We start from the raw sequence: 22,176 nt of genomic DNA on the forward strand, positions 1-22,176 counted from the left end.
GAAAGAAGAGACTTTGGAGGAATTAGATGGGAACATGATGGTTTGAAGAGGGCTATGGGATATCAGGGGCATGAAAGCAGCCTCTTGAAGCAAAGACAAGTCTAGCCCAAAACCCTGTGGGAAGCATGTGTCACTTTCTGGCTGCCCAGCGTCCATTCTTCCTCTCCAAGGGCACACAAATTTCCTCTTGGGGAAGTCCTTCTCTCCCATTGCATGCAGGTAATAAATCAAGGTGCCCCGCCCCCCCCAAATTCCCTTCTGAGACACCCCACTCCTGGAGCATGCCTCCTGGGGGTGCTGCTGACTGTGAAAACAGCACATTCATACAGCAGCCCCAGTTTCTTTCCTAGAGCCTACCCGCTTCAAGCCTGGTCCTCCAGCCTCTTGTCCATTTGGTGAGCACCCCAGCATAGTTCCTTCTTAAGTTAGTTGGGGTCGGATTGTGTTACTTTAACCCTAATATCTTGTCTGAAACAAACATAAGATTTTAGCCAAGGAGTAGCTGCTGCTGAGCATCTGGTTCTCGGAAAGGGACCTGCATGCGGGGAGTGGGGGTGGGGGGCACAGTCTCAGATGACATATGTGTGCCAGCCCTCTGCCAGTTTGCTAGAGGGCTGCTGGAGAGAATCAGAGGGAATGACAGCTAAGTCTGGATCTGATTGCTATAAAGTAGTTTGATGTCAACCAAAGAACCCAGGTCCCATAGGAAAGAATTGATTGGTCACTCACAGATTGAGGGCAAAGATAAGCAGTAGTCAACTTTTTTTTCCCAGCTCTTTTGTAAACAGCCCAGCAACCATCTGTCCTTGCTGATGTGAACTCCATCTGCCCGAACGCCGTGTGTGTGTGTATATGGAGGGACATGGGTGGGAGGGGGGTTCCTGATTTTCCCTTGTGGGCTTTCCCATTGGGCAATTCTGTTAGTATAGCCAGGTGTTGCCTACAGATAGGTTCAGAAGATCAGGACATGCCGGCCTCTAGATTTTGTTGTGGTCTAGCTTCTTTCTTAGTAACATTCGTTTATTTATAATAAGCATTTATTAATCACTGGCCACAGCACAACACTGGACAGACTAGCATATGTGTTAGTACAGAAGACATCGCCTCTGCTTTCAGGGAGCTAGGAGTAAAACATGCCCAGATGCTAACTCTAAGAATAGCTTTTTTTAAAAATGTAGAAATGCATGCAAATTAGTATAGTAAAAACAGTATTGCAATGTGAAGCAAGCTATAAAGTTTTACTGTAGGACATAAATGCCTGAATAATAGAGAGATACAGCATGTCTTTTAATGGGACAAGTAAAAACCGTAAAGATGTCAATTTTCCCCAAGGTAATATATAAGTTTGGTGTGTTAACAATTAGAAATCCTGAAATTTTCATGGAACAAGCTAATCCTGTAATTCATCTGGAAAATAAAATGCCGAAAATCTGCCAAAAAATTTTTGAAAAGGAAAAGTACAGGCCTGTACTGTCAATACTCGAAATAGTCCATAAAGTTGTATTAATTAAGCCAGAGTCATATTGGCACAAGAATAGACAAATAGATCAATGAATCAGGAAAGAAAATATAGAAAAATATCTAAATGTTTAATTGGGAACTTGGTATATATTAAAGATGACAGTTAAAATCAGTAGGGAAAGGATGAACCATTTATGGTAGAGTTAATTAGCTAACTGTCAGGAAAAAATGAACTATCTTTACTTTGCATCATTTACAAAAATAAGCAGATTTAAGGGTAATACATTTTTTTAAAACTATAGCATAATAGAAGGAAATACTGGGGAATATATTTAAAAAGGGGTGCTAGAATAGCTCTTTTTAAAGCAAAATGTAAAACACAAAGGTTTTAACAGAAAAACCTAACAAATTTGGGGCACCAGCCTGGTTCAGTTGGAGGAGCATGTGACTTGATCTCAGGGTCGTGAGTCTGAGCGCCTTACTGGGTAGAGAGATTACTTTAAAAAAAAAAATCTTGAAAAAAAAACTAACAACTTTAACCACAAAATATGAAAGTTATATAATATAAAATTAAAATATACGATAAACTGGGAGAAAGTCTTTGCAACATATAATAGAAAATGACATGGTGTAGGGGTGATAAGAACAGTACCTATGAATCAATTGGAAAAAGATAAAAAATATAACAGGAAAATGGACAAAGGGTACAAACAGTTTACATAAGAAAAATAGGAATGCCTGGTAAACATATGAATCAGGAAGATGCAAATTTTGCATCTTATTTATTTGCAGGAAGATGCAAATTCAAATAAGAAACTTGTTTTCCACAGATTGGGTCCATCTTAAGAAACACAAATTGAAGTTAGATGCCCATTTTTTTGCCCATCAAGATGGCCAAAATGTAAAAGATTGACAGTGCTAATTACTGATGAAGGTGAGGAAGACAGGTACTTCCATGCAAAACTGTTGCAAATGTAAATTGCTCCATCCGTTTTGGAAGACAAGTTTGATGGTGCTCGGAATTTAAAACACACACAGCGCTCAGTTCTGTGTCTCTAGCCCCCTAGGGGATGCCTCACGTCACTGGGTAGTCAAGCCCTGGCTCCTTTAGAGCATGGAGCCAGGTTCCCAAGGAGGTAAAGGCAGAAGCTGCTAGGCTTCTCTCTGAAGGGCCAGACCCAGAGTAAAGCTGATGCCTCCATGTACACTTCCCAGCATCTCTTAAGTGCTTATATGTTTCTACAAATTACAAAATATTCTATTGTTTTGGTCCATATTTCCTCCTTGACCCAAACCATGTAACCAGTTATACCCATTCTGGTTTTTCGTTTTTTAATTTTTTCATGTGACCTATGGATAACTTATATAAACAAATGAAAACACACAGCAGAACTTCGCCACAGTAAATGCTGTCTAAAAATTCAATTTGGTAAACTCTGGTGTCGTGTTATTGTGACGTTCGCTGAAAATGGCGTTTTATCAGTAGGTGGTATCGTCATAAAATTAAAGATTGTGAAACGCCCACTGTGCACAACTGACCTCACACTGAAGTGAGAAAGTCCCCAAGTGATCCTGAGGCAGTCACGTATTCTCACGCACACATGTGCACACACACACGGACACACGTGCACGTACACACGCACACCCTCAGGATTTTCTCTGAGAATGGTGCTGGGTGGCCTGGAAAGAGGACAGTAACCAAACACCAATCATGCTATAGCCCAACTCATATTATTAGGGTGCATGTTATTTTTTCTGATCTGATTTTCTCAGATCTACTATGTGGGTCTGCTCTCTGTTCATCCAGCCATCCTCCCTTCGTGCTCAGTGTGTGGAGCGCCCCGGGGATAGACGCAAAGATGGACAAGCCTGGCTCCTGCAGGTGGTGGGGAGAAATGTGCTTGAAAAGAGCCCTCATATCAATCAAGCCCTCTGGATGCCAGGACGGAGCTCTGCACAGAGTGCTTTGCCGGGGGACACAGCAAAGGGGCAGCTCCCCCAGCAGCCTGATTGGAAGGGAGTCTTAAAAGACAGATAGTAGCTGGGGAGCAGAAAAATTGGGTGTGCAAGGAGAAAAAGAGTATTCCAGGCAGAAGCAACAGCTTGAGCAAAGGCTCTTGGGATAAAAATAGCGCAGCAGGAGGCTGCGTGCCTCTTTGGAGTGGAGACGGGCCAGTGGCTCAGGTTTATCGGAACTTACACAGAAAGATGTAAGCAGGAAGGGCATGGCGGGCCTCCTAGGCCAACTTAGGACCCGTGCGGTGGAGGGGGATGGCCGGGCTCACGTGTTTTGTTTTCCCTCCATGGGCAGGCAGAGGCCGGAGGGTAGAGGCTGGAGGCCACCTCAGAGAAGTGACATGACCCCAAAGCACAGGGGCAGCATCAGGATGACCACACGTGTCATCATTACATTGGAAATCTGGGACTAGCCAAGAGAAGATTTTATTTTATTCTTTTGTTATTTTCTGACATTATATTGTATTCTAAACAAGATCAGAAGATACATATATGAAATTTAATTCATTTTTCTTCTGTCCTGTTTAACCTCAGCACATTTCTATTTTTAATTTATATTATAAACACAATTATCTTTGAATTTTCCTCCAGGAGCAACCAGGAATTTGGTTTCTTGGATCACTTCTCTCCCCCTATGCATAATTTATTGTCTGAAACCCTTTATAAATGATGTAGCTAATCTTGTGTAATACTGAGTTGTCCAATTGATGTTATTTTTATAGGCTTGCTTTTTGTTGCTGTCATAATCCACTCATCTCTTATAAACTCTTCTATCTGCTTCCCAAATGCCGTGGCCTCGGCACTAAGATTTGCACCTGTGGTGTCATGCTGGCAAGTGGCTTCATGTCCTAAGGTCTTAAAATAATCTTTCCTCTCCTCCCCACCCTCACCAAGGAAGTTTGCCTGGGAATTGGCTAGCTTAAGGTGATAGCTTCACTTCTCTTAAATTTGTGGAGACTTACTGAATTAGTAAAAAAAAAAAAAGCAAATCTGGTTTAATTTAAGGAGGGTTTTTAGGATCAACTGATATGATAGAAATGATAGGCATGAATTGGGAAATAGGTTAAGGTAAACCCTTATGCTCACCACGGGGCACCTGGGTGGCTCAGTCACTTAAGCCTCTGACTCTTGGTTTCGGCTCAGGTCACGATCTCAGGGTCCTGGGATCGAGCCCCACGTCGGGCTCCCCACTCGGCAGGGAGTCCGCTTCTCCCTCTCCCTCTGCCCCTCCCCCTGCTCTCTCTCTCTCTCTCTAAAAATAAATGTTTAAAAAATGCTCACCACTGTGCTAGAATACAGAGATGAAGGATGGATGTCATTACCATATTTTATGTTCTATGACTCTAGTTTACGTAGAACACAGATCCTGGCCAACCACCAGGCCTGGGCTCAAAGCTGGGCAAGAGAAAACAGTGGCAGTTTCAGGAAATGGGATCATCCTGCACTGTGGTTGTGAACTATAATCATTTCTTAGTTGTAACAGAGTACCTTGTTTTCCCAGTAATTAACTAGTTTGGGATTTTTGCATTGACTCCTGGGGACCAGAGTCTCTCTGTGTTTTCACGAAAGATGGTTGTTAGGGTGGCGTCATGACTTGCTTAGGCTAACAAGCCTTTACCCTTCATTTAGCCCAACAAATATTTACACTGCTCTGCCCTTCCAGCACGTTCTCCAGAGCGTGCAGTGCACCCCACAACACCCACACAAGACACTTACAGGCTCTTGGGAGAGCAGCACGTTTGGTTAACAGGGTAACCACTGTAGCTGGGGCCAGTCTTGTCGGAGAAGGCAAAGAAGTGAGCATTTACTGAGTGTAGGCAGTGTGCTAACTATTTTATATACATTAGCTCATTTGATAATGAGGCTAACTCTGTCACATAGCATGTGTTCAAAATGTATTAGTTGCTTTCTTTTCATCTACATTACAGAAATAACTCATATTGAATTACTTAACACTGTAAATTTGAAATCCTGTCTGTATAAGCATGTTCCGGTGATTTCTAAAGCTAATCTGATACAGGCTGTATTAGTAAATGGGGAAAGGAGGCCATGCATGTAAGGTAAAGAAAATCCCATATCTAAGCTTCGCATACAGAACTTGTCAGGAAAAGAACTCAAATAGGTTGAAAGACGTTTGCTCAAAAATGTTTCCATGTATTGTTCAAGGAGGGTGGTGGAAATTGAGCTCTCCTCTCTTGCTTTCTTAGATACATTCCACCATTGATCTGGGGGAAAAGTGGACACATCCAAACCGCCTTGTATGGGAAGATGGGAAGGGTGAGGTCGCCACACCCCTACGGGCACCGCAAGTTCATCACCATGTCCGACGGAGCCACTTCGACCTTCGACCTCTTTGAGCCCTTGGCTGAGCACTGTGTTGGAGGTGAGCTAGTGCAGGAATACGATGGGGCCATCACCTGGAAGGGGGACACTGGGCAGTGAGGGAACATGGTGTACGCGCTCATGCCACCGACTCCACGTCACACCCAGGGGCTGGGAGGAAGCCCGCCGCGGTACCTGTCTCAGGGGCAGCCCGCGAGGATTCGCGCTGTCACGTGCTTGCCAGTCACCACGTTGGGCCCCTCAGACAGCAATGCTGGACACAACTGTTAGTCCTCTCGGAAATACAGAAGCCCGGTGTGAGGGGACGAGGGAGAACGTGTGGAGCCCAGGCCCCTCAGGACCAGGCCTCTGGTTTGATGACAGCAATAGAAGCCAGACTCGTCTAAGAACTTTATAGATACTGTTACCTCAGTTAAGCCTTCCAGCACCCCTGAGAGGTCGGGACCTCATTGTCCCGACTCTACCGATGAAGAAACTAAAGCTCAGAGATACGGGAGAGGGTGGTCTTGTCTGTTGGGCAAAAGCAGATAGCGGAGGCTCTCAGGCACCCTCTGCGTAGGTTGCCGTGGACAAAAAGACACATTCAGGTCCATTTATGCAGGGCTCTGGGATACCTGTCTGTCAGAAACCACTGTGATCGCTGCCACTGCTGGAACTCGGCCTTGCTGTGTCCAGCCTACATAGTAAGCAGGCGTGATAAAGAGCTTCGCAGTGAGGACTCACGAGCGAGTGGACTTAGGCTGGCACCTGCCTCTGACTGCCACTCCTAGCAGAGGAGGACGTGTCTGCTCCGTTCTGTAGTATGCAAGGCACCTAGGTTGGGGGGGGGGGCGGTGTGTGCTTTTTTTTGGTAAAGATTTTATCTATTCAGAGAGAGAGCATGCATGCACAAGGGGTGGGGGAGGGGCAGAGGAAGAGAGAGAATCCTGAGCAGACTCCCCGCTGAGCGTGGAGCCCGATGAGGGGCTCGATCTCACGACCCTGAGATCATGACTGGAGCCAAAATCAAGAGCCAGACGCCCAACCAACTGAGCCACCCAGGCACCCCAAGGCACCTTGGTTTTTATAGGAGCTCGGTAACTACTTGGGAGGAGGTTCCAGTAAACCTGTTGTACCTTCCAGTTCTTTACAGTGACCAGCACTGCTGACGAGCTGGTGACAAAGGTTTAGTTGACGTTCCCTTTGTCTGGAACACTCATCCCCACACCCCTGCATGGCTGCCTCCTCCTTGTCATTCGGGTCTCAACTCAGATGTCACCTCCTCAGAGGGATGGCCCCTGCCTCCCCTCGCTAGTGCTCCTTTCCCAATAAATCCATCACACCTTCCTGTGTTAGTCCTTCAGAGTACCTGCCACTCCCTCAGTAGGTAATTCATGGTCATGATAAAAAATTCAAAAGGTACCTTTAAGACAATACAGAGAAGGGGCACCTGGGTGGCTCAGTCGTTAAGCGTCTGCCTTCAGCTCAGGTCATGGTCCCAGGGTCCTGGGATCGAGTCCCACACTGGGCTCCCCTGCTCCACAGAAAGCCTGCTTCTCCCTCTCCCACTCCCCCTGCTTGTGTTCCCTCTCTCGCTGTGTCTCTCTCTGTCAAATAAATAAAATAAAATCTTTTTAAAAAAAAAGATAATACAGAGAAAGTATAAGTCTCTCTTCCACTCCTACTCCCCACCCATGCTCTTCCCCAGTGGTACCCACTGTTAGGTTTCTCGTGTATGTTTCCAGAGCTAGTGGATGCGTTTCTAAACATAGATGTCTTTTTTCCCTCCGTGCAAATGGCAGCATATCATAACCCTTTTCGGCACCTTGCTTTTTTTCCACTTAATACATGTTGGAGAGCTCATCCTATCAGTACATGTAAAGATGTCTCTCATTATTTTTAAGGGCTACATAACATTTCATCACTTGGATGTGCAATAATTTATTTAGCCAGACCTCTGTTTCTGGGCATTTAGCTTGTGTTCATTCTTTTGCCATTATCACCTCTACTGTACATATCTTGTTCTGCTTATGTACAGGTGTATCTGTAGACAAATACCTGGAAGTAAAATTGCTTGATCAAAGAAGTCTGTGCAAACACTAGTTTTTATTTTTCTGCTCATGCGTCCTGTCATTCATACAGAAATTAAAAGTAAGGTTTGGAAACTTGTACAGCAGTGTGGCCGAGTAATTTTGTATCTGCTGAATCTAGTAATAAAAAATTGAGATTTAAATTGTTTTCATTTCATCTTTCTAGTAATTAATTTTTATCGCATTTTTCAAAATTATCTGTCCATGATCGGAAATTTTAACAACTGACCCTTCACCATAAATAGTTTGAGAGGCACTGATCAGGACAACTCCAGCTAGAAGGGAAAGATGCTTCTTCCCAGAGACTTGAGTAAAAAGATGTATGTCAGGTTCCCTCCTACTGTTTTCTAAGCCAATGACGTGTCATCGTGGCCATATATCGTCACTACTCATCAGCTATGTTGGGATGTCTTTCTTCACCCTGTAGATGACGTTACCATGGTCATCTGCCCTGGAATTGCCAATCACAGCGAGAAGCAGTACATCCGCACCTTCGTTGACTACGCCCAGAAAAATGGCTACCGGTGCGCCGTGCTCAACCACCTGGGTGCCTTGCCCAACATTGAGCTGACCTCACCGCGCATGTTCACCTACGGTACGTACCGGCACGGCCAAGTGGAATCCCGCTTACTGTTCTCACCACAAGTGTGCTGCTTTACCCTCAGGGAAATGCCCATCTGGAGAGGCAGTGGGGCACGTGGTTATACCGGCAGCCGGGGTGTTCTGGGCATTTATGATGCCATACTTCACATCAGCCTTTCAGATGGGCCCCGGAGCTACCCCCAGCTCATCCTGCCTCCTGGAGACAGAGAGTGAAAATCACAGGGGCTGGGCTCCCCCTAGGCCCCCTGCTGGTAGACAGGTGTCAGAGCAGGGCCAGGAGCCCCATAGCCCATGCCCTGCACCACTGAGCCATCCTGACGCCCATTCCTCAGGACTCCTGTGACTGGCGGGCAAGGGTTGTGATGAGGCACATGTGTGGCTGTGGGAAGGGAGTCTGGCACATCAACAACTCATTGAATTCCAAGTTCCTTGAAGAGAGGAACTGGATCTCATCTTGAGACAGATGCTTCTTGCCTTTAATTGAAGTCCCGCATTGGCTAAGGCTCTGTCTTCCAGATTGCCCATTCTTGATTCTTATTTAAATCTCCCTTCATATTATAGATGCACACATAAATAATAAACACATAAAATATGTGTTTGAATACGCACAAACACTGGGGTTGCTTATAACCAAATAAATTACTGTGTATTTTAATGGGAAACAACTGAAAATTGCACCTACAATCTCACCATAACTATAATTTCCTATTTGTTTATCTTCCCATTCCTTCATCTGTGTGTACATAGTTTTTATTTAGATGCAGTCAGAGTGTGTATATCTACGGTGACTTAATTTAAATAATCTTATATTCACTAACATAAAGGTGCGTAGTCACTACATTTAATCTTTTTAAGGGCCACGTGGCTGTTAGTACTCTGTTATTTATCTAACCATTCCTCTTTGTAGTCCATTTAGCTTATTTAGAGTTTCTCAGCATTTTAAATAGTGATGCTATAAATATCTTTCGCCTAGAATTTGTTTTTCTCTTTAATGACTACCTTGGGCTGAATTTCCAGGACTAGAATTTCAGAGTCGACATTTTGTATGCCTATTTGTCCATATTGTCAGATTGTCCTCCAGCAAGGTTGTTCTGGTTTATGCTGCTACTGGTGATGTGTGGGGTGCGGGTAGGGGAGCGTGAGTGGGGGCACCTGCTCTGTGCCAGGCAGGCTGTCCTGCACCCTACTGCTTCTCCACACTCATTCCCACGACTGAAGACACCATGTTACAGACTCTTCTGTTCAACAGTGTGGTTGGTGGCCGGAAGATCCAGATGTACAGATAACTCAGGAACAGGAGAAGAGTGAGCATGTGGGAGACGGATCGGATCCAAAAGGCGGAAACAGGCAGAATCTTACAAAAATGAAAACAATGGGGAATGATTATAAGGTCCTGCACTTGGATATAAAAATCCGTCTGCACAAGTTGAGGATAGGGAGGCATGGCTTGGCCTCACTCAGGACCCCAGACAGAGACAGACTTGGGAGTGCTATCTAACTGCACGATCTGCCAAAAACAAGACAAGAAGTGCCACCGAGGGCACTTAACGTGTGCCCGACCCAGTGCTGATGTCTCACACAGACGTAATCCCTTTAATCTGCACAGCAACCAGCGGGACACTTCGTGAAATTGTGTTGAAAGGCACACAGAGGCACAGAGAGGTTAAGTAATTGGGGCAAGATATAGGGCCAGTAAGCAGGAGAGCTAAGAGAAGGGCCTGGATCTGGCTGCTCCAGGGTCCAGGATCATCTCAGAGCTCGTAGAAGCGCTGGGTGTGTGTGGTCCAGGTCCCCTGCCTCCGGGAGTGCCGTGCTAGGGGCCGTGGGGGAGGGGCACTAGATTGGGAGACATTCACACACAAGCCGGGGGATTGGCTAAAGGAGCAGAGAAGAGTAGGCTCGGTGTGGCACAGAGACGGTCCCCACCCCTGCCCTGCCGCCGACTTAACCTCAGTTCCAGATTCTTCAACAGCCCCAAATGGGGGTTACAACTGTACAATTAAACGTGGGTTACTAAGGACTCAGTAGGTAGCTGAGCACCTCACATATAGTAGCCATTCATTAAACGTTCAGTTTATTCTTCAAATACTGGAAGATTGTTCATGCAAGCAAGGGATTAGCTGTGCTCTCTGTGGCCCAGATGAATAAGATACGTTCCATCAGTAAATCATCACACCACAGGGTGATGGGTGAGGCCGCAGCAGAGAGAAACCAGCCTGTCTCTGTAGGCAAGCGGTGGTGTTGCGGAAGGAAGGATTCTTCCAGGAACGGCATTTGAACTGGGTCCTCAGGGTCCCACGGGTTGGAGCTCCTAAACCGAAGGGAGCGGGCTCCGGGGGGGATGGCACGCACAGCTTCCTCTTAAGAGTGTGGTATGTCAGGGCTGGTGAGCTGAATCCCAACAAGGAGAATCCACAGGGCGAAGTCAGCCCGTCCAGGGAGAGCTCAGCCCCCCAAGGTTTTCAAAGTCAATTAACTCTTTCCTTTCATTTGTTGTTACAGTTTGTTTCGTCGGAATTTTAGAAGTAAATTCCTATAGTTTGTTGTACTCCGGTAGTTTTCCAGAAAGGCGGATGACCTAGAAGATACGTTTCCTCTTCAGTTTTTAAAAAAACCTTTCTGTTAGAGAAATGTTCCAAATATACAAAAGTAGAGAGAATAGTAAAATGAGCCTCTGTGTGCGCACCATTCAGCCTCAATTTGGTTACTCAATTTATGGCCAATCTCATTTTATCCACAATCCCCTTCCTGCCCTTTCCTTCCCTTTCGAAGATTATTTTGGAGCTTGTCCCGGAGAGCCCTTCCTTCCATCTGTGACTATTTTAGTGTATGATGCTAAGCTACGCAGACTCTTTGTAAACTGTTTTAGTTCGCTAGGACTGCCCTCACAAAATACCACCATCTGGGTGGCCCAAACTACAGACATTTATCTTCTCACAGTTCCAGAGGCTGGGAGTTCAAGTTCAAGGTGTGGGCAGGCTTCGTTTCTTCTGAGCTTTTCTCCCAGGCTTATAGGTGACTGTCTTCTTGTCTTGTGCATCCGTGTGTGTGCGCGTGTGTGTGTGTGTCCCTCTGTGTCCTACTCTCCCTACAAAGACACCAGTCAGGTTGGATTAGGGCTCAACCCTAATGACCCTGTTTTAACTCAATTATTTCTCTAAAGGCCCTTTCTCCAGATACATTCATATTCTGAGGGAGCGGGGGCTAGGACTTCAACATATGAATTGGGGAGGACGTGGTTCAGCTCATAAAAGAACATAAGCACAATGCCATCATCACACCTAAGACACCAGCGTTCCTTAATAGCAGTTCATTTTCCCCAACTGACTTCTTTCTTTGTACTGGATTCGGGATCCAAATCAGTTCCGTACATTGCAGTTGGGGGATAGGTTTCTTAAGCCTCTTTTATTTTATCATTTTTAGTATTACTGTCCCTCCCTCTTTCTTCCCTTCCTCTATTTTTCAGTGGAAAAGGTAAAAGAAAGCAGAGCCATCTTAAGCCTCTTCTGAATCTCCTTCCCTTCACTTTTCATAGACCCCCAGCCATGTCGGCCTTGTCCGTGTGGGAGGACCGGATGCGACATTAAGGGGGCTCTGGTTCCCAGGACATGCAGCACATCCGCCAACACCAGGCACCGGTCTGAGGGCTGCCGATCACAGGTCTGCCCCAGCTCTGTCTGGACGGCCCTTCTCTGGTCTTGACTTAGCTTCTTCTTGTCGTTCGGGTCTCAGCTAAGATGTCACCTTCTTGGAGGGTCCTTGTCCCCTGCCCTCACCCTCCAATCATTCTCTAATCTCCGGTCTCCCCGAGTCCGTTCCATGGGAGCCAGTGGTGTTTGTGCCCAGAAAACTGCTCGGCCCCTAGAAGGTACCCGCTGCATCGGGGCTCACTGGGGACCAAGGTGAGGGCCATGAAATGACTGTCTGTAAGGTGATCTTGGCAAACCAGGTCTCAAACCCATGCCCCTCGTGGTCATAAGAGCCTTCCCTTGTGCAAGCCACGCTGCTCTTGAGCAGATGGTGGACCATTGAGTCACCGCGGACACCTCTTTATGGCCATTGGAGACTGATCTTGACCAGAGGAAAAACTACAGAGAGTGTTAACAGGAAGCCTTCCATTCTTCTTTTCCTGTTACACAACTCCCCTCAGATCTCTCCGAGAACATCCTAGAGGACCTTTCCCCACATATCAGACTGACTGTTCCAGACCACATAAACACCAGTCCCTTGCCACTGGACGTCTTGGCTGATGTGATTAGAAACTGTGAAAAACAGATCTCTCACAAACAGAAGAATTTCACATTCTCGTGACTTAGAGTCCTTCATGCTGCCTTTGAAGGATGAAGTCATTAAGGAAAATCCTGCATGACAGCAGTTCCCATGTAGCTCACACTGACTGATGAGGGCCAGGGCACGTCGAGCATGCACATGAGCCACTTTGCCTGAACCCCGCTGACAGCCGGAGGTGGGTGCTAGTGTCCCCACTCCACAGGCTTGCCCGGGGTCCCACCACGCGTAAGTGGCAGAACCAGCCTTCAGACTGTGTGGTTCTCAACCCCAGTCAGCAGCAGCTCTGGGGTGGTGCACGTTTCCTATGCCGGATATTGTTCATGAGGACTAGACAGGAGCAAGGAGGCAGCTGAGCATTTCAAAAGACTTTTCCCCCACTTTGGTGGCAGTGGTCATTACTGTTTATATGAATAACATTTGTTGTGGGGCGGGCACTGTTCTGAGTACTTGATAGGATGTATTAAGTGAGCCGCCCCCTTTTACAGACGAGGAACCCAAGGCCCAGCGAGGTTGCACAACCTGCTCTAGATCACAAAGCTGATGAGCAGGTGGCCCAGGTTTCCCACCCAGACAGTCAAGTCCTGAAGCTCGTGCTCTTGAACAACGGGCTACATCGCCTCTCTATATGACAGACCGAATCCTGCTGATACTTCTCAGGAGCAAGGAGAGAGTTCCCACTCAGACACATTTTAGGTTGAAGGCAAAAGTGCATCCGGGAGCTTCTCAGAGCCATAGCAGTGGGCCTGGTGGGTTCGGGCTCCGCTCTTTTGTTCATCTGGCATCCGAGAGACATTCGTGGGGCCAGCCCCTGTGAGGAGAACACAGGGGGCGTGCAGAGTACCTGCCGCCTTGATGCTCCCAGGCTGCTGAGGAGCTTCTCACCATGGGATGGGGAGGTGGGGAGCACAGTCAGAATCAGTGTGAGCTTGGCTGCGTTTGTCTAAAAAGAACGTTGACCAGACCTTGTCCTTTTCAAGAACAGGGACCAGATTTTGGTTTTCAATTTTTATGTGATTTTTTTACATTCATCTCCTGCAGGTGGTATATCACTTAGAGATGCTCAGGAAATGCCCACATAAGGAAAGAGCCTGTGTTTTAGAGTCCAGCAGATGGGGGTTTGCACACCTAGTTCCCACAGGTTGTTGAGAAAGTTAGCATTAATATAAAAGTGTGTAGCACAGAGTCCAGCAAATAGCGTAAATAGCAATGACTTTTTCTGTTTTCCGCTCTTTGTTTTCCGGGAACCAACTTAGAGGAGAAAAGGCGGACGTTGACTTGAACAGCCAAATGATCTTGCCTCTGCCTCAACCTCACGCAGTTGAGCGCATGTGAACTTTTGCAAGGACCTGTTGAGAAGCTGTGCTTGCCAAGCAGAGAATTCTGTCTTGAGTATGCTCTAAGTTATGACTCTGTACAGAGACAACCAGGCCCTGGCGGTGACCTTGAAGGATGCAGTTCGTGCTTTCTGACTGCCTTGACCCCTGGGGCTGGGGCTGGGGCTGGGGCTGGGGTTGGGGTCACCCGCCTCCAACTCAGACAGTCACTATGGGGGAGTTGTTTGTATTGTAGCACATGCTCTTTTCGCTGTATTTCAGCCTTCTACAAATTCGTTTCATTCATAAAAATTTTTTTTCACCACTTGCTGCAGTATAGTTTTATATATATATATATATATATATATATATTTTTTTTTTTTTTGAGAGAGAGAGCAAGGGGAAGGCACAGAAGGAGTGGGAGAAAGAGAGAATCTTAATCAGGCTCCACACCCAGCATCAGCCCAATGCAGGGCTCCATCCCAGGCCCCTGGGGTCATGACCTGAGCTGAAGGCAAACGCTTAACTGACTGAGCCGCCCAGGTGCCCCTATAGTTCATATGTTTTTTAAGCTAGAAAATATTAAATATTTCTTTTGTGATGAATTAAATTGGATTAAATGAAATAACATTAGCTGATCTGACCATAAATAAAATGTGAAACCGTTAGGATGACAAGAGTGGAACCCACAAGAGGAAATTTATCAGTCTTTTAAATTTCTTATTGAGCTTGGGTACTGTGCCGGATCAGACCAAGTACACAGCCCTATCACGTGGATGAGAAATGACACTTAAGGGGCGCCTGGGTGGCTCAGACGGTTAAGCATCTGCCTTCGGCTCAGGTCGTGATCCCGGGGTCCTGGGGTCGAGCCCTGCATCAGGCTCCCTGCTCGGCGGAAAGCCTGCTTCTCCCTCTCCCACTCCCCTTGCTTGTGTTCTCTCTCTGTCTGCCTCTCTCTCTGTCAAATAAATAAAATCTTTAAAAAAAATAAAATAAATAAATAACACTTAAAAATGACAGAAGATGTAGAAGTCTTGAAGATTTTTTTGAAGTGTACTTATTCTACAGAGCCTAATCTTTAATTGAAACACTATAGCAGTGGACGTGTTGGCTGACTCTTTATTGACTGAATTGCTTTTCTAGCCCAGACACTGAATATAAGTATTTTTGTCAGTGGTAATGCAGGAGACAAGTAAATTAAGGAAGCATTCTGTTTCATCTTTCTGTCTTTGGCTAAATGCCTTATCCTAATCGGCCAGGATTCATGTTCAGAGTAGAGTACAACTGCATCCAGTCCACCAGCCAAGGAAAGAACTGAAAACCAGCATCATCCAGCTGTGGTTATTCTGACCTCCGTTTCAAAGATTGCTCTTGAAATTGAGCAAGGTGACAAAGAGACCATGAATCTGATCTTGAGGATAAGAGAGAAAATTGAGGATTTTTAAAGTCACTTCTGTATCAGGTGAAAGGAATAAAAACGGCCTGGCATTGGCCCCAACAAGGTGACCAAGTCCTGAGGATCACAAGCCTCCTGAGAACTTAGTACCCATCTCTGACCGAACACCGAGCCTGCGGCATTGTGACATTGAACATGGTCTCAAAGATTTAAATTGCCTTCCCTAGGGGTTTATACACAGAAGTGGGCCCTTCCCTTTTTCTTTTTTTTCTTTTTTTTTTTTTTTTAAAGATTTTATTTATTTGACAGAGAGAGACACAGCGAGAGAGGGAACACAAGCAGGGGGAGTGGGAGAGGGAGAAGCAGGCTTCCCGCCGAGCAGGGAGCCCGATGTGGGGCTCGATCCCAGGACCCCGGGATCATGACCTGAGCCGAAGGCAGATGCTTAACGACTGAGCCACCCAGGCGCCCCCCCTTCCCTTTTTCTAAACACTTGAATTTCTGGCATCGGACGTCAAGCTGAGAAGAGGTGTCTGAAATCCCAGCACTGTCTTCTGTGGCTTGGAGGAGGAGTTCTGTAATGTCCAGCTGAGTTTAACACTGGAAATTTTTTGTTTTGTAAACTCTCTTTTGGAACCACAAGGGAAGGCCAGAAAACTTTGCCTTGCTCAGAAGGCAGCATGTCAGTCTTAGAAGGGAGGGAGTTCCTGTACCTGGGGCGACCCCATAATTTAACATCCCAAACTGCATTACTTTTGAGAGTGAAAGAGAACCTTACTAATGACTGCATCAGAATGACAAACCCCAGGACTCTCCTAGGCAAACTAGGACGTACAGCCACCCTACTTAGTTAGCATGCTCACCCAGGATCACCCAGGATCCAAGACATCTTGCCGTAAGGAGGTGCAAACAGCGATTTTTTAAGGAACTTCTATTTTGTTTTTATACTGCTCAATCGATCTGAAGATCTTTGATGAGATCATGAACATCGATGTTTTGATAAGCTTCTCCTATCTACCATTTTAATTGATGCAGACTCAATTTTGAGTCATATTCATGATTCCAGATTGACAGCCACAAGTTGCATGGCCTCTACAACAGTTGAGTGTTGTGATGGCAGAAGGACATGGTGGGAAGAGGAGGAAGGAGGAGATAGGTGAAGAGAGAGAGAACGTGACAGTGAAGATGGTGAATTTGCAGAAGCTCAAGCATCTTGGTAAACCATCTGGCGGGATCATATGCTGGGAGTCACTGCGCATCGAAATGGTGCCAAGGAGCCAACGTTAGGAAATGTGAGGGGGCGGGGGCAGTTAAATACCCAGAGTAGAACTGTGGAGAAGCCAGCTTCTGGCTTCCAGCATCAGATCTGGATACTTAACCCGAAGAGGGCAGGGTTAGGTAATTCCGTACGTGCGCACATGAAGCTAAAAGCGCTCGTTTGTGAAGATCCGTTTCAGAGATAAGGACGGGCCCAGCTCATCTACCGCACAAAGAGGGCTCTCGCTTTATTCCTGCCGCTGTTTTCCTCCTGAGTGACTCAGCTGTGCGGTGGCTTTCACAGCTCCGAGAAACGACAGGGCCTGCTGGCCCGCAGATGCCCGCCGGGAGCCACCTCGTTAGCCTGTCCAAATCATTCCCTTGGCTTACACTTAGTGGGAAAGATATTGAGCTACTTCTTTCCTGTCCACAGCACAGTCACCACACTCAGACTGGCCAGTGTCGGGTGCTTCCGTGCCACGGGATTCAAACCTCCTCCTACGCTAACGTGTGACACACCCACCACGGTCCCGGCCCGGGCCTGGCACGGGGAACACAGAGATGACTCAGAGTCTCCATCCACAAGGAGCACCAAGTCTGCATCCCTGTATTTGAGCCCACTTAGTCACGTTAGCACCACTGGGAAATGGCTTTCGTGAAAGTAGCTTTCGGGTAGCTTTAGCCTTATTTTTCTCGAGGGGTGTGAGGCTGAAGAAAAGGTCTTTCCTGTTCTCAGCAGGTTGCCTTTCCAAGATGGCCCTGTGGTACGCATCTCTCCAAAGCCAGGTTAGTGTCTCATGTTTCGTCTTGCCTTTAAAAGCTGCCGCAAGATTAGATACCCAAATCTTGTTACCGGTGCTAATCCTGTAAGGATTAAGTACCCAGAGCCCCCATTAAAATCCTCCTCGTATGAAAGAACAGATCTTGGTAGCTTTTAGTAGAACAGTCCAGGGAGAGGCTCCCAGCCACTGAGAGTGTCTGGTAAACTCTCATCAGGTGGAAATCCCAGGAGGACCCGGTGCCTAGCAGAAGGCAGATCCCAGCGCTGGGCAAACCCTGTACCCTTTCCTGGGAGAGATAGCAGCTCTTCACACAACACCCAACAGCTTATCCAGCGTTAGGCAGAGCTGGCGTTTTACCCAGATCAGGTATATTTGGAGTTAATTAAATTGAGGCTCCCCAGGTACCTACACGATTAGCTATAATTGCTCCCCGGTAGCATAGCAAATCTGAGTTTTGTAACTGCCCCACTGACATCTGAACATCTGCTCTAGGCCTCAAATAATTAGTCTCAAACCTGAGTAAAGACAGACAGGTCCAGGAGCACCTGGCTGGCTCATTCAGTGGAGCACATGACTCTTGATCTTGGGGTTGTGAGTTTGAGCCCCACACTGGGTGTAGAGAAATCACAGAAATAAATCAAACTTAAAAAAAAATTTTTTTAAATACTATTTTGAAAAAAAGACCGGTCTAAAAGGAATCAGGTGATGAGAAAGCAAAGACTTAATAATGAAAAAGTAAATCCCTGCAGTACTATTACTTGTGTCGGTTTGTGTTATGAGGCAAAGGACTTGGGTTTGGGGTTAGATGTGGATCCAAAGTCCTGCGCTCCCACCTGCTCACTGTGTGAGGTCTGGCAAGTCATTTCATCCCTTTGGATCTGCTTCCTCCGCTGTGTTTATGTTCCCAGGACAGGGCTTGGGACGCAGTGCACCCAGGTTTTCGTCCCTTCATTTAGGTGGTACTGACCCAGGGGCCACCCAGCACCGGGCCCCACAGATGCAGTGGGGAACAAGACCGAGCATGTCTTTATTGTACAGAGCACATCACCTAGTAGAGATTCCTTCCATATTAGAACAAAACATAGAGTTGTAAATAGCCAAGGGATGAATGAAATTAGGCAGAACCCCAAGGAAATGGTGGAAAAGTGAAGATTTTAGTAACAATTTAAAATAAGTCCCTTGATACCATTTCTCATGCAAGCAAATGATGTTCCCATCATAAGCTGCACAAACCTCTTCTCCAGCATGAGGGACACGCTGCGTGTCTGGAGCCTAGCTGAAACTGGCCTAAAGGGACTTAAACATATTTTTTTTATTCTTTATTTGCGCCGGGTTTTTTAACTAGCTGGAATTTTATTGAAAAACTGGTGTAGGTACATAATAAAACCATTCCCGGGGGGCGTTTGGTGGACCTGGAGGAGGTGTCTGGTTGTGTAGAAACCTGGCTTTGAGGAGATACCAGGCCAACAGCCCTGCTGAGGAAACTTCCAAAAGTGGAGTAGCGCCTCCCTGTGGGAAGGTCGCTTACTGCAGGCGGACAGGAAAGGAGGTCTGTGAAGGGATGGCCCGCAGGCAGAGTGAGAGTAGCTCCAGAAACACCTTTCCCAGATTTGTCGGAGCCAGAGCGGTCCCTGTTCCTACATCAGTGGTTCTCATGCCTGGCTGCACTTCGGAGGCACCTGGAGATCTGGTAAAAGACCAGGCCCCACGCCCAGACATTTCGGATTTAATGGGCGGGCGGGGGGGGGGGGGGGCGGGGCGGCGCAGGCATTAGTGTTGGTGTTTTACAAGATCCCCGGGTGATTTTATGGGTGTCAGATCAAAGCAATCGGATCAAAGAACACTGCTTTGGAGAAAAATCTAGAAACCTAGATTAGCCTTTTTGATTGTTAGGCTACAATGACTTGTTTCAAGTAATTTAAACCATGGTTTACATGGTTTGGGCAGTGTTTACGTGGGTGTAAGCGTGTACAAATTCATCGTGCACTTTCCTGAGTGTTATGTTATGCCTCGTCAAATAAAAATAAAAAAGAACAGGGCAGGGGCGCCTGGCCGGCTCCGTCGGTGGAGCGTGCGATACTTGATCTCAGGGTCATGAGTTCGAGCCCCATGTTGAGGGTAGAGATGACTTAAAAAAAAAAAAGAATAGGGCAGATTTCTGTGTATTGTTACACAGTGGCTTTCAAGACATATTGTTAAAAAAAGAAAAAGTAAACAAGGTACTAAATCTGTGTGCTACCACTGACATTTTTTCTAAGAATATGAGAAAGTACCGGTTACCACATCTCTAATGTTATTTGAATTTTGTGCCATATGCATGTTTTACCTATTCAAAAAATATAGGTTCCTGGGCCTGGCCTCATCTTACTAAATCAGCTTGTCTGGGGGTGAAGCCCAGGGCTGCCCATGTCCAATGTCCTCCCAGGTGATCCTGTATCCACTCTAGTTTGAGAACCACCCCCCCAACCTGGGGTTGTGCTGGCCTGCCTGAGGCTGTGTCCCTCTATGAAAGGAAGCTGTAAGAGGCTGCTCAAAAGGCAGCATCCCCCATGGCCTCCCGGTTAGGGAAGAAGCTGTTCAACTCCCATGAGGGATGGCCAGACCTCTGAGCAGGTGCCGAGGTCCACAGCCTGTTCCCACTGTAAACCCACAGTCTCCTCATTGCCGGTCTGTCATATGCACGTGTCTTGCCATCATCCGTTAACTTTCCCTGTTAGGTTTTATTTTAAGTTGGCTCCCCGAGGAGGCTGGGGTCGGGTCTCAGAAGGATGTGACAAATCCCTTCACCCATGGATGGCACTAACCTCCTCCTCTTAGCAAAGCTGCGGAGAGAACATGGCTCTGCAGGCTTCCCAGGGGGACCAGCTGAGATCGTGCCTCCCGGACAAACAAGACCCTCTCTGCACAGAGGTCTCCTCTGTGTGTTTCTCAGTGAGCCTGCCTGCCTCGGCACTCTGTCCTCACGTCCCCAAGGACATTTTATCTTAATCCTATGGAGCATCCTGGCCATCCCTCCGGACTGAAGTTTGTCTTTCCTTCCTTCCCCCACGCTGACAAGAAAGTCCCATAAATAACATCCACTTGGTTCTTTTCTTGACACCATGAGTCATTGTACACATGGGTATAGCATCCTGTTTTGTAGCCGAAGAAGCTGATCCCAAAGGTTTTTGTTGTTGCTTCTGTGTGTATCCGTGTGCGAACTCCTGTTCACATGACACCCTGTATATCTGTTTTGATTTCCATGTACCTCTAGACAGGTTTTTCCACAACCCACCTTCAGAGAGCATTGCACATCTGTGTGATACATGGTACCTCCCCTCATGGGCACCACTAAGGTTGGGTCTCCTCTATACAGAGGATTATCTGGAAACTTCTCTCCAGGTAGCCAAAGAGAAGTGTCTCTGTGTATATGCCTCCCTCCCTGCCTCTCTCTCCACACACACACACTCCTCTCTCGGTTAGCATCTTCGCACTCAGGAACCCTCCAGCTCTCTCTCCAGGGCAATCATGTTGTTGCACCTAAAATGATTGAGTGGTCTTACCTCTCTGCCCACAGGTTGCACCTGGGAATTTGGAGCCATGGTCAACTACATCAAGAAGACATATCCCCAGACCCAGCTGGTCGTCGTGGGCTTCAGCCTGGGTGGTAACATCGTGTGTAAATACTTGGGGGAGACTCAGGCAAACCAAGAGAAAGTCCTGTGCTGCGTCAGCGTGTGCCAGGGCTACAGCGCTCTGAGGTGAGTGACGCCCGCGCCCCCCACCTCTCCCCTCCTCGGGTGTTGGTTGAGATGCCCCGGGACGCCGGCACACATCTGTGAAGACCAGAGGGAATGCGGTGGCGGACTGAGCAGAAGTGTGTGGGTCCTGGAGTCACCCTATCTCGCTTTTACGTCATACACTGGAGCTGTCTTACCAGACTCCTTAAGCCCGATCTGCAGCTATATTTGGGGATCAGATCTGTAACTGAATAAGCCAAAGTCCCCCATAACATCTGCGGTTTCCCTATGGAGTCTCTGTGAGGTGACTTAATCTGTTCATGCTCCAAAAGTCTTGTAGGACCGTGGGTTTATGGAAGAACTCAAGAGCCAGAGTCTGAGAGCAGAGCCCTCCTGCCTACAGGAGCGTTGAGTCGCAGATGGCATGGGGAAGGGGTCTCTCGGAACCACTTAATCTGTGCCCTCACCTTAAGTGCCCACCTCTCATAGACATCCCAGACATCACCACAAAGGAGATGACCTGGCGGATAAAGGTTTACCTCGCCCCTTAGTCTCCTGCCAACAGAGCCCCACGGGATGAGCCCTAGGAGGGCATTATCTGCTCTGCCTCCTCATCGAGAGCAGTGTTGTCCCAGATCTCTCGAGAGTCACCAAGCACACACACACACACACACACACACACACACCTTCATTCACACACCTCTCCAGACTCTTCAAATGCATTCACATTTTTCCCCATACTCCCTCTTCACGATAATGTCTTCTATATTTCAAATGGGTATGACCAGTTATTAAAGATTTCTTGAAGAAATCCAGAATTGCATAAGAAAGTAAAGAAAGTCTCCCTTATTGATCCAACCTAATGCCAAACAGTCCTTATAGTTAATAAGTGATTCCTGCCTTTTTGCCTCACCTCTTCTCTCTCTC

The 22,176-nt window shown here is 47.0% G+C and overlaps 1 protein-coding gene across 2 annotated transcripts in view; it reads left to right on the forward strand.

The window, feature by feature from the left end:
* Positions 1 to 22,176, forward strand: part of ABHD2 (abhydrolase domain containing 2, acylglycerol lipase) — a 95,751-nt gene that overhangs the window by 51,628 nt on the left and 21,947 nt on the right. For both annotated transcript variants that reach the window (XM_027570095.2, XM_027570096.2), the window contains 3 exons: positions 5,685 to 5,860; positions 8,317 to 8,484; positions 21,087 to 21,270. In XM_027570095.2, the coding sequence (XP_027425896.1) occupies positions 5,685 to 5,860; positions 8,317 to 8,484; positions 21,087 to 21,270 (528 nt within the window). The remainder of the gene's footprint in view (positions 1 to 5,684; positions 5,861 to 8,316; positions 8,485 to 21,086; positions 21,271 to 22,176) is intronic.

The sequence above is a fragment of the Zalophus californianus genome, chromosome 6 (genome assembly GCF_009762305.2).
Source record: "Zalophus californianus isolate mZalCal1 chromosome 6, mZalCal1.pri.v2, whole genome shotgun sequence".
NCBI lineage: Eukaryota > Metazoa > Chordata > Mammalia > Carnivora > Otariidae > Zalophus > Zalophus californianus.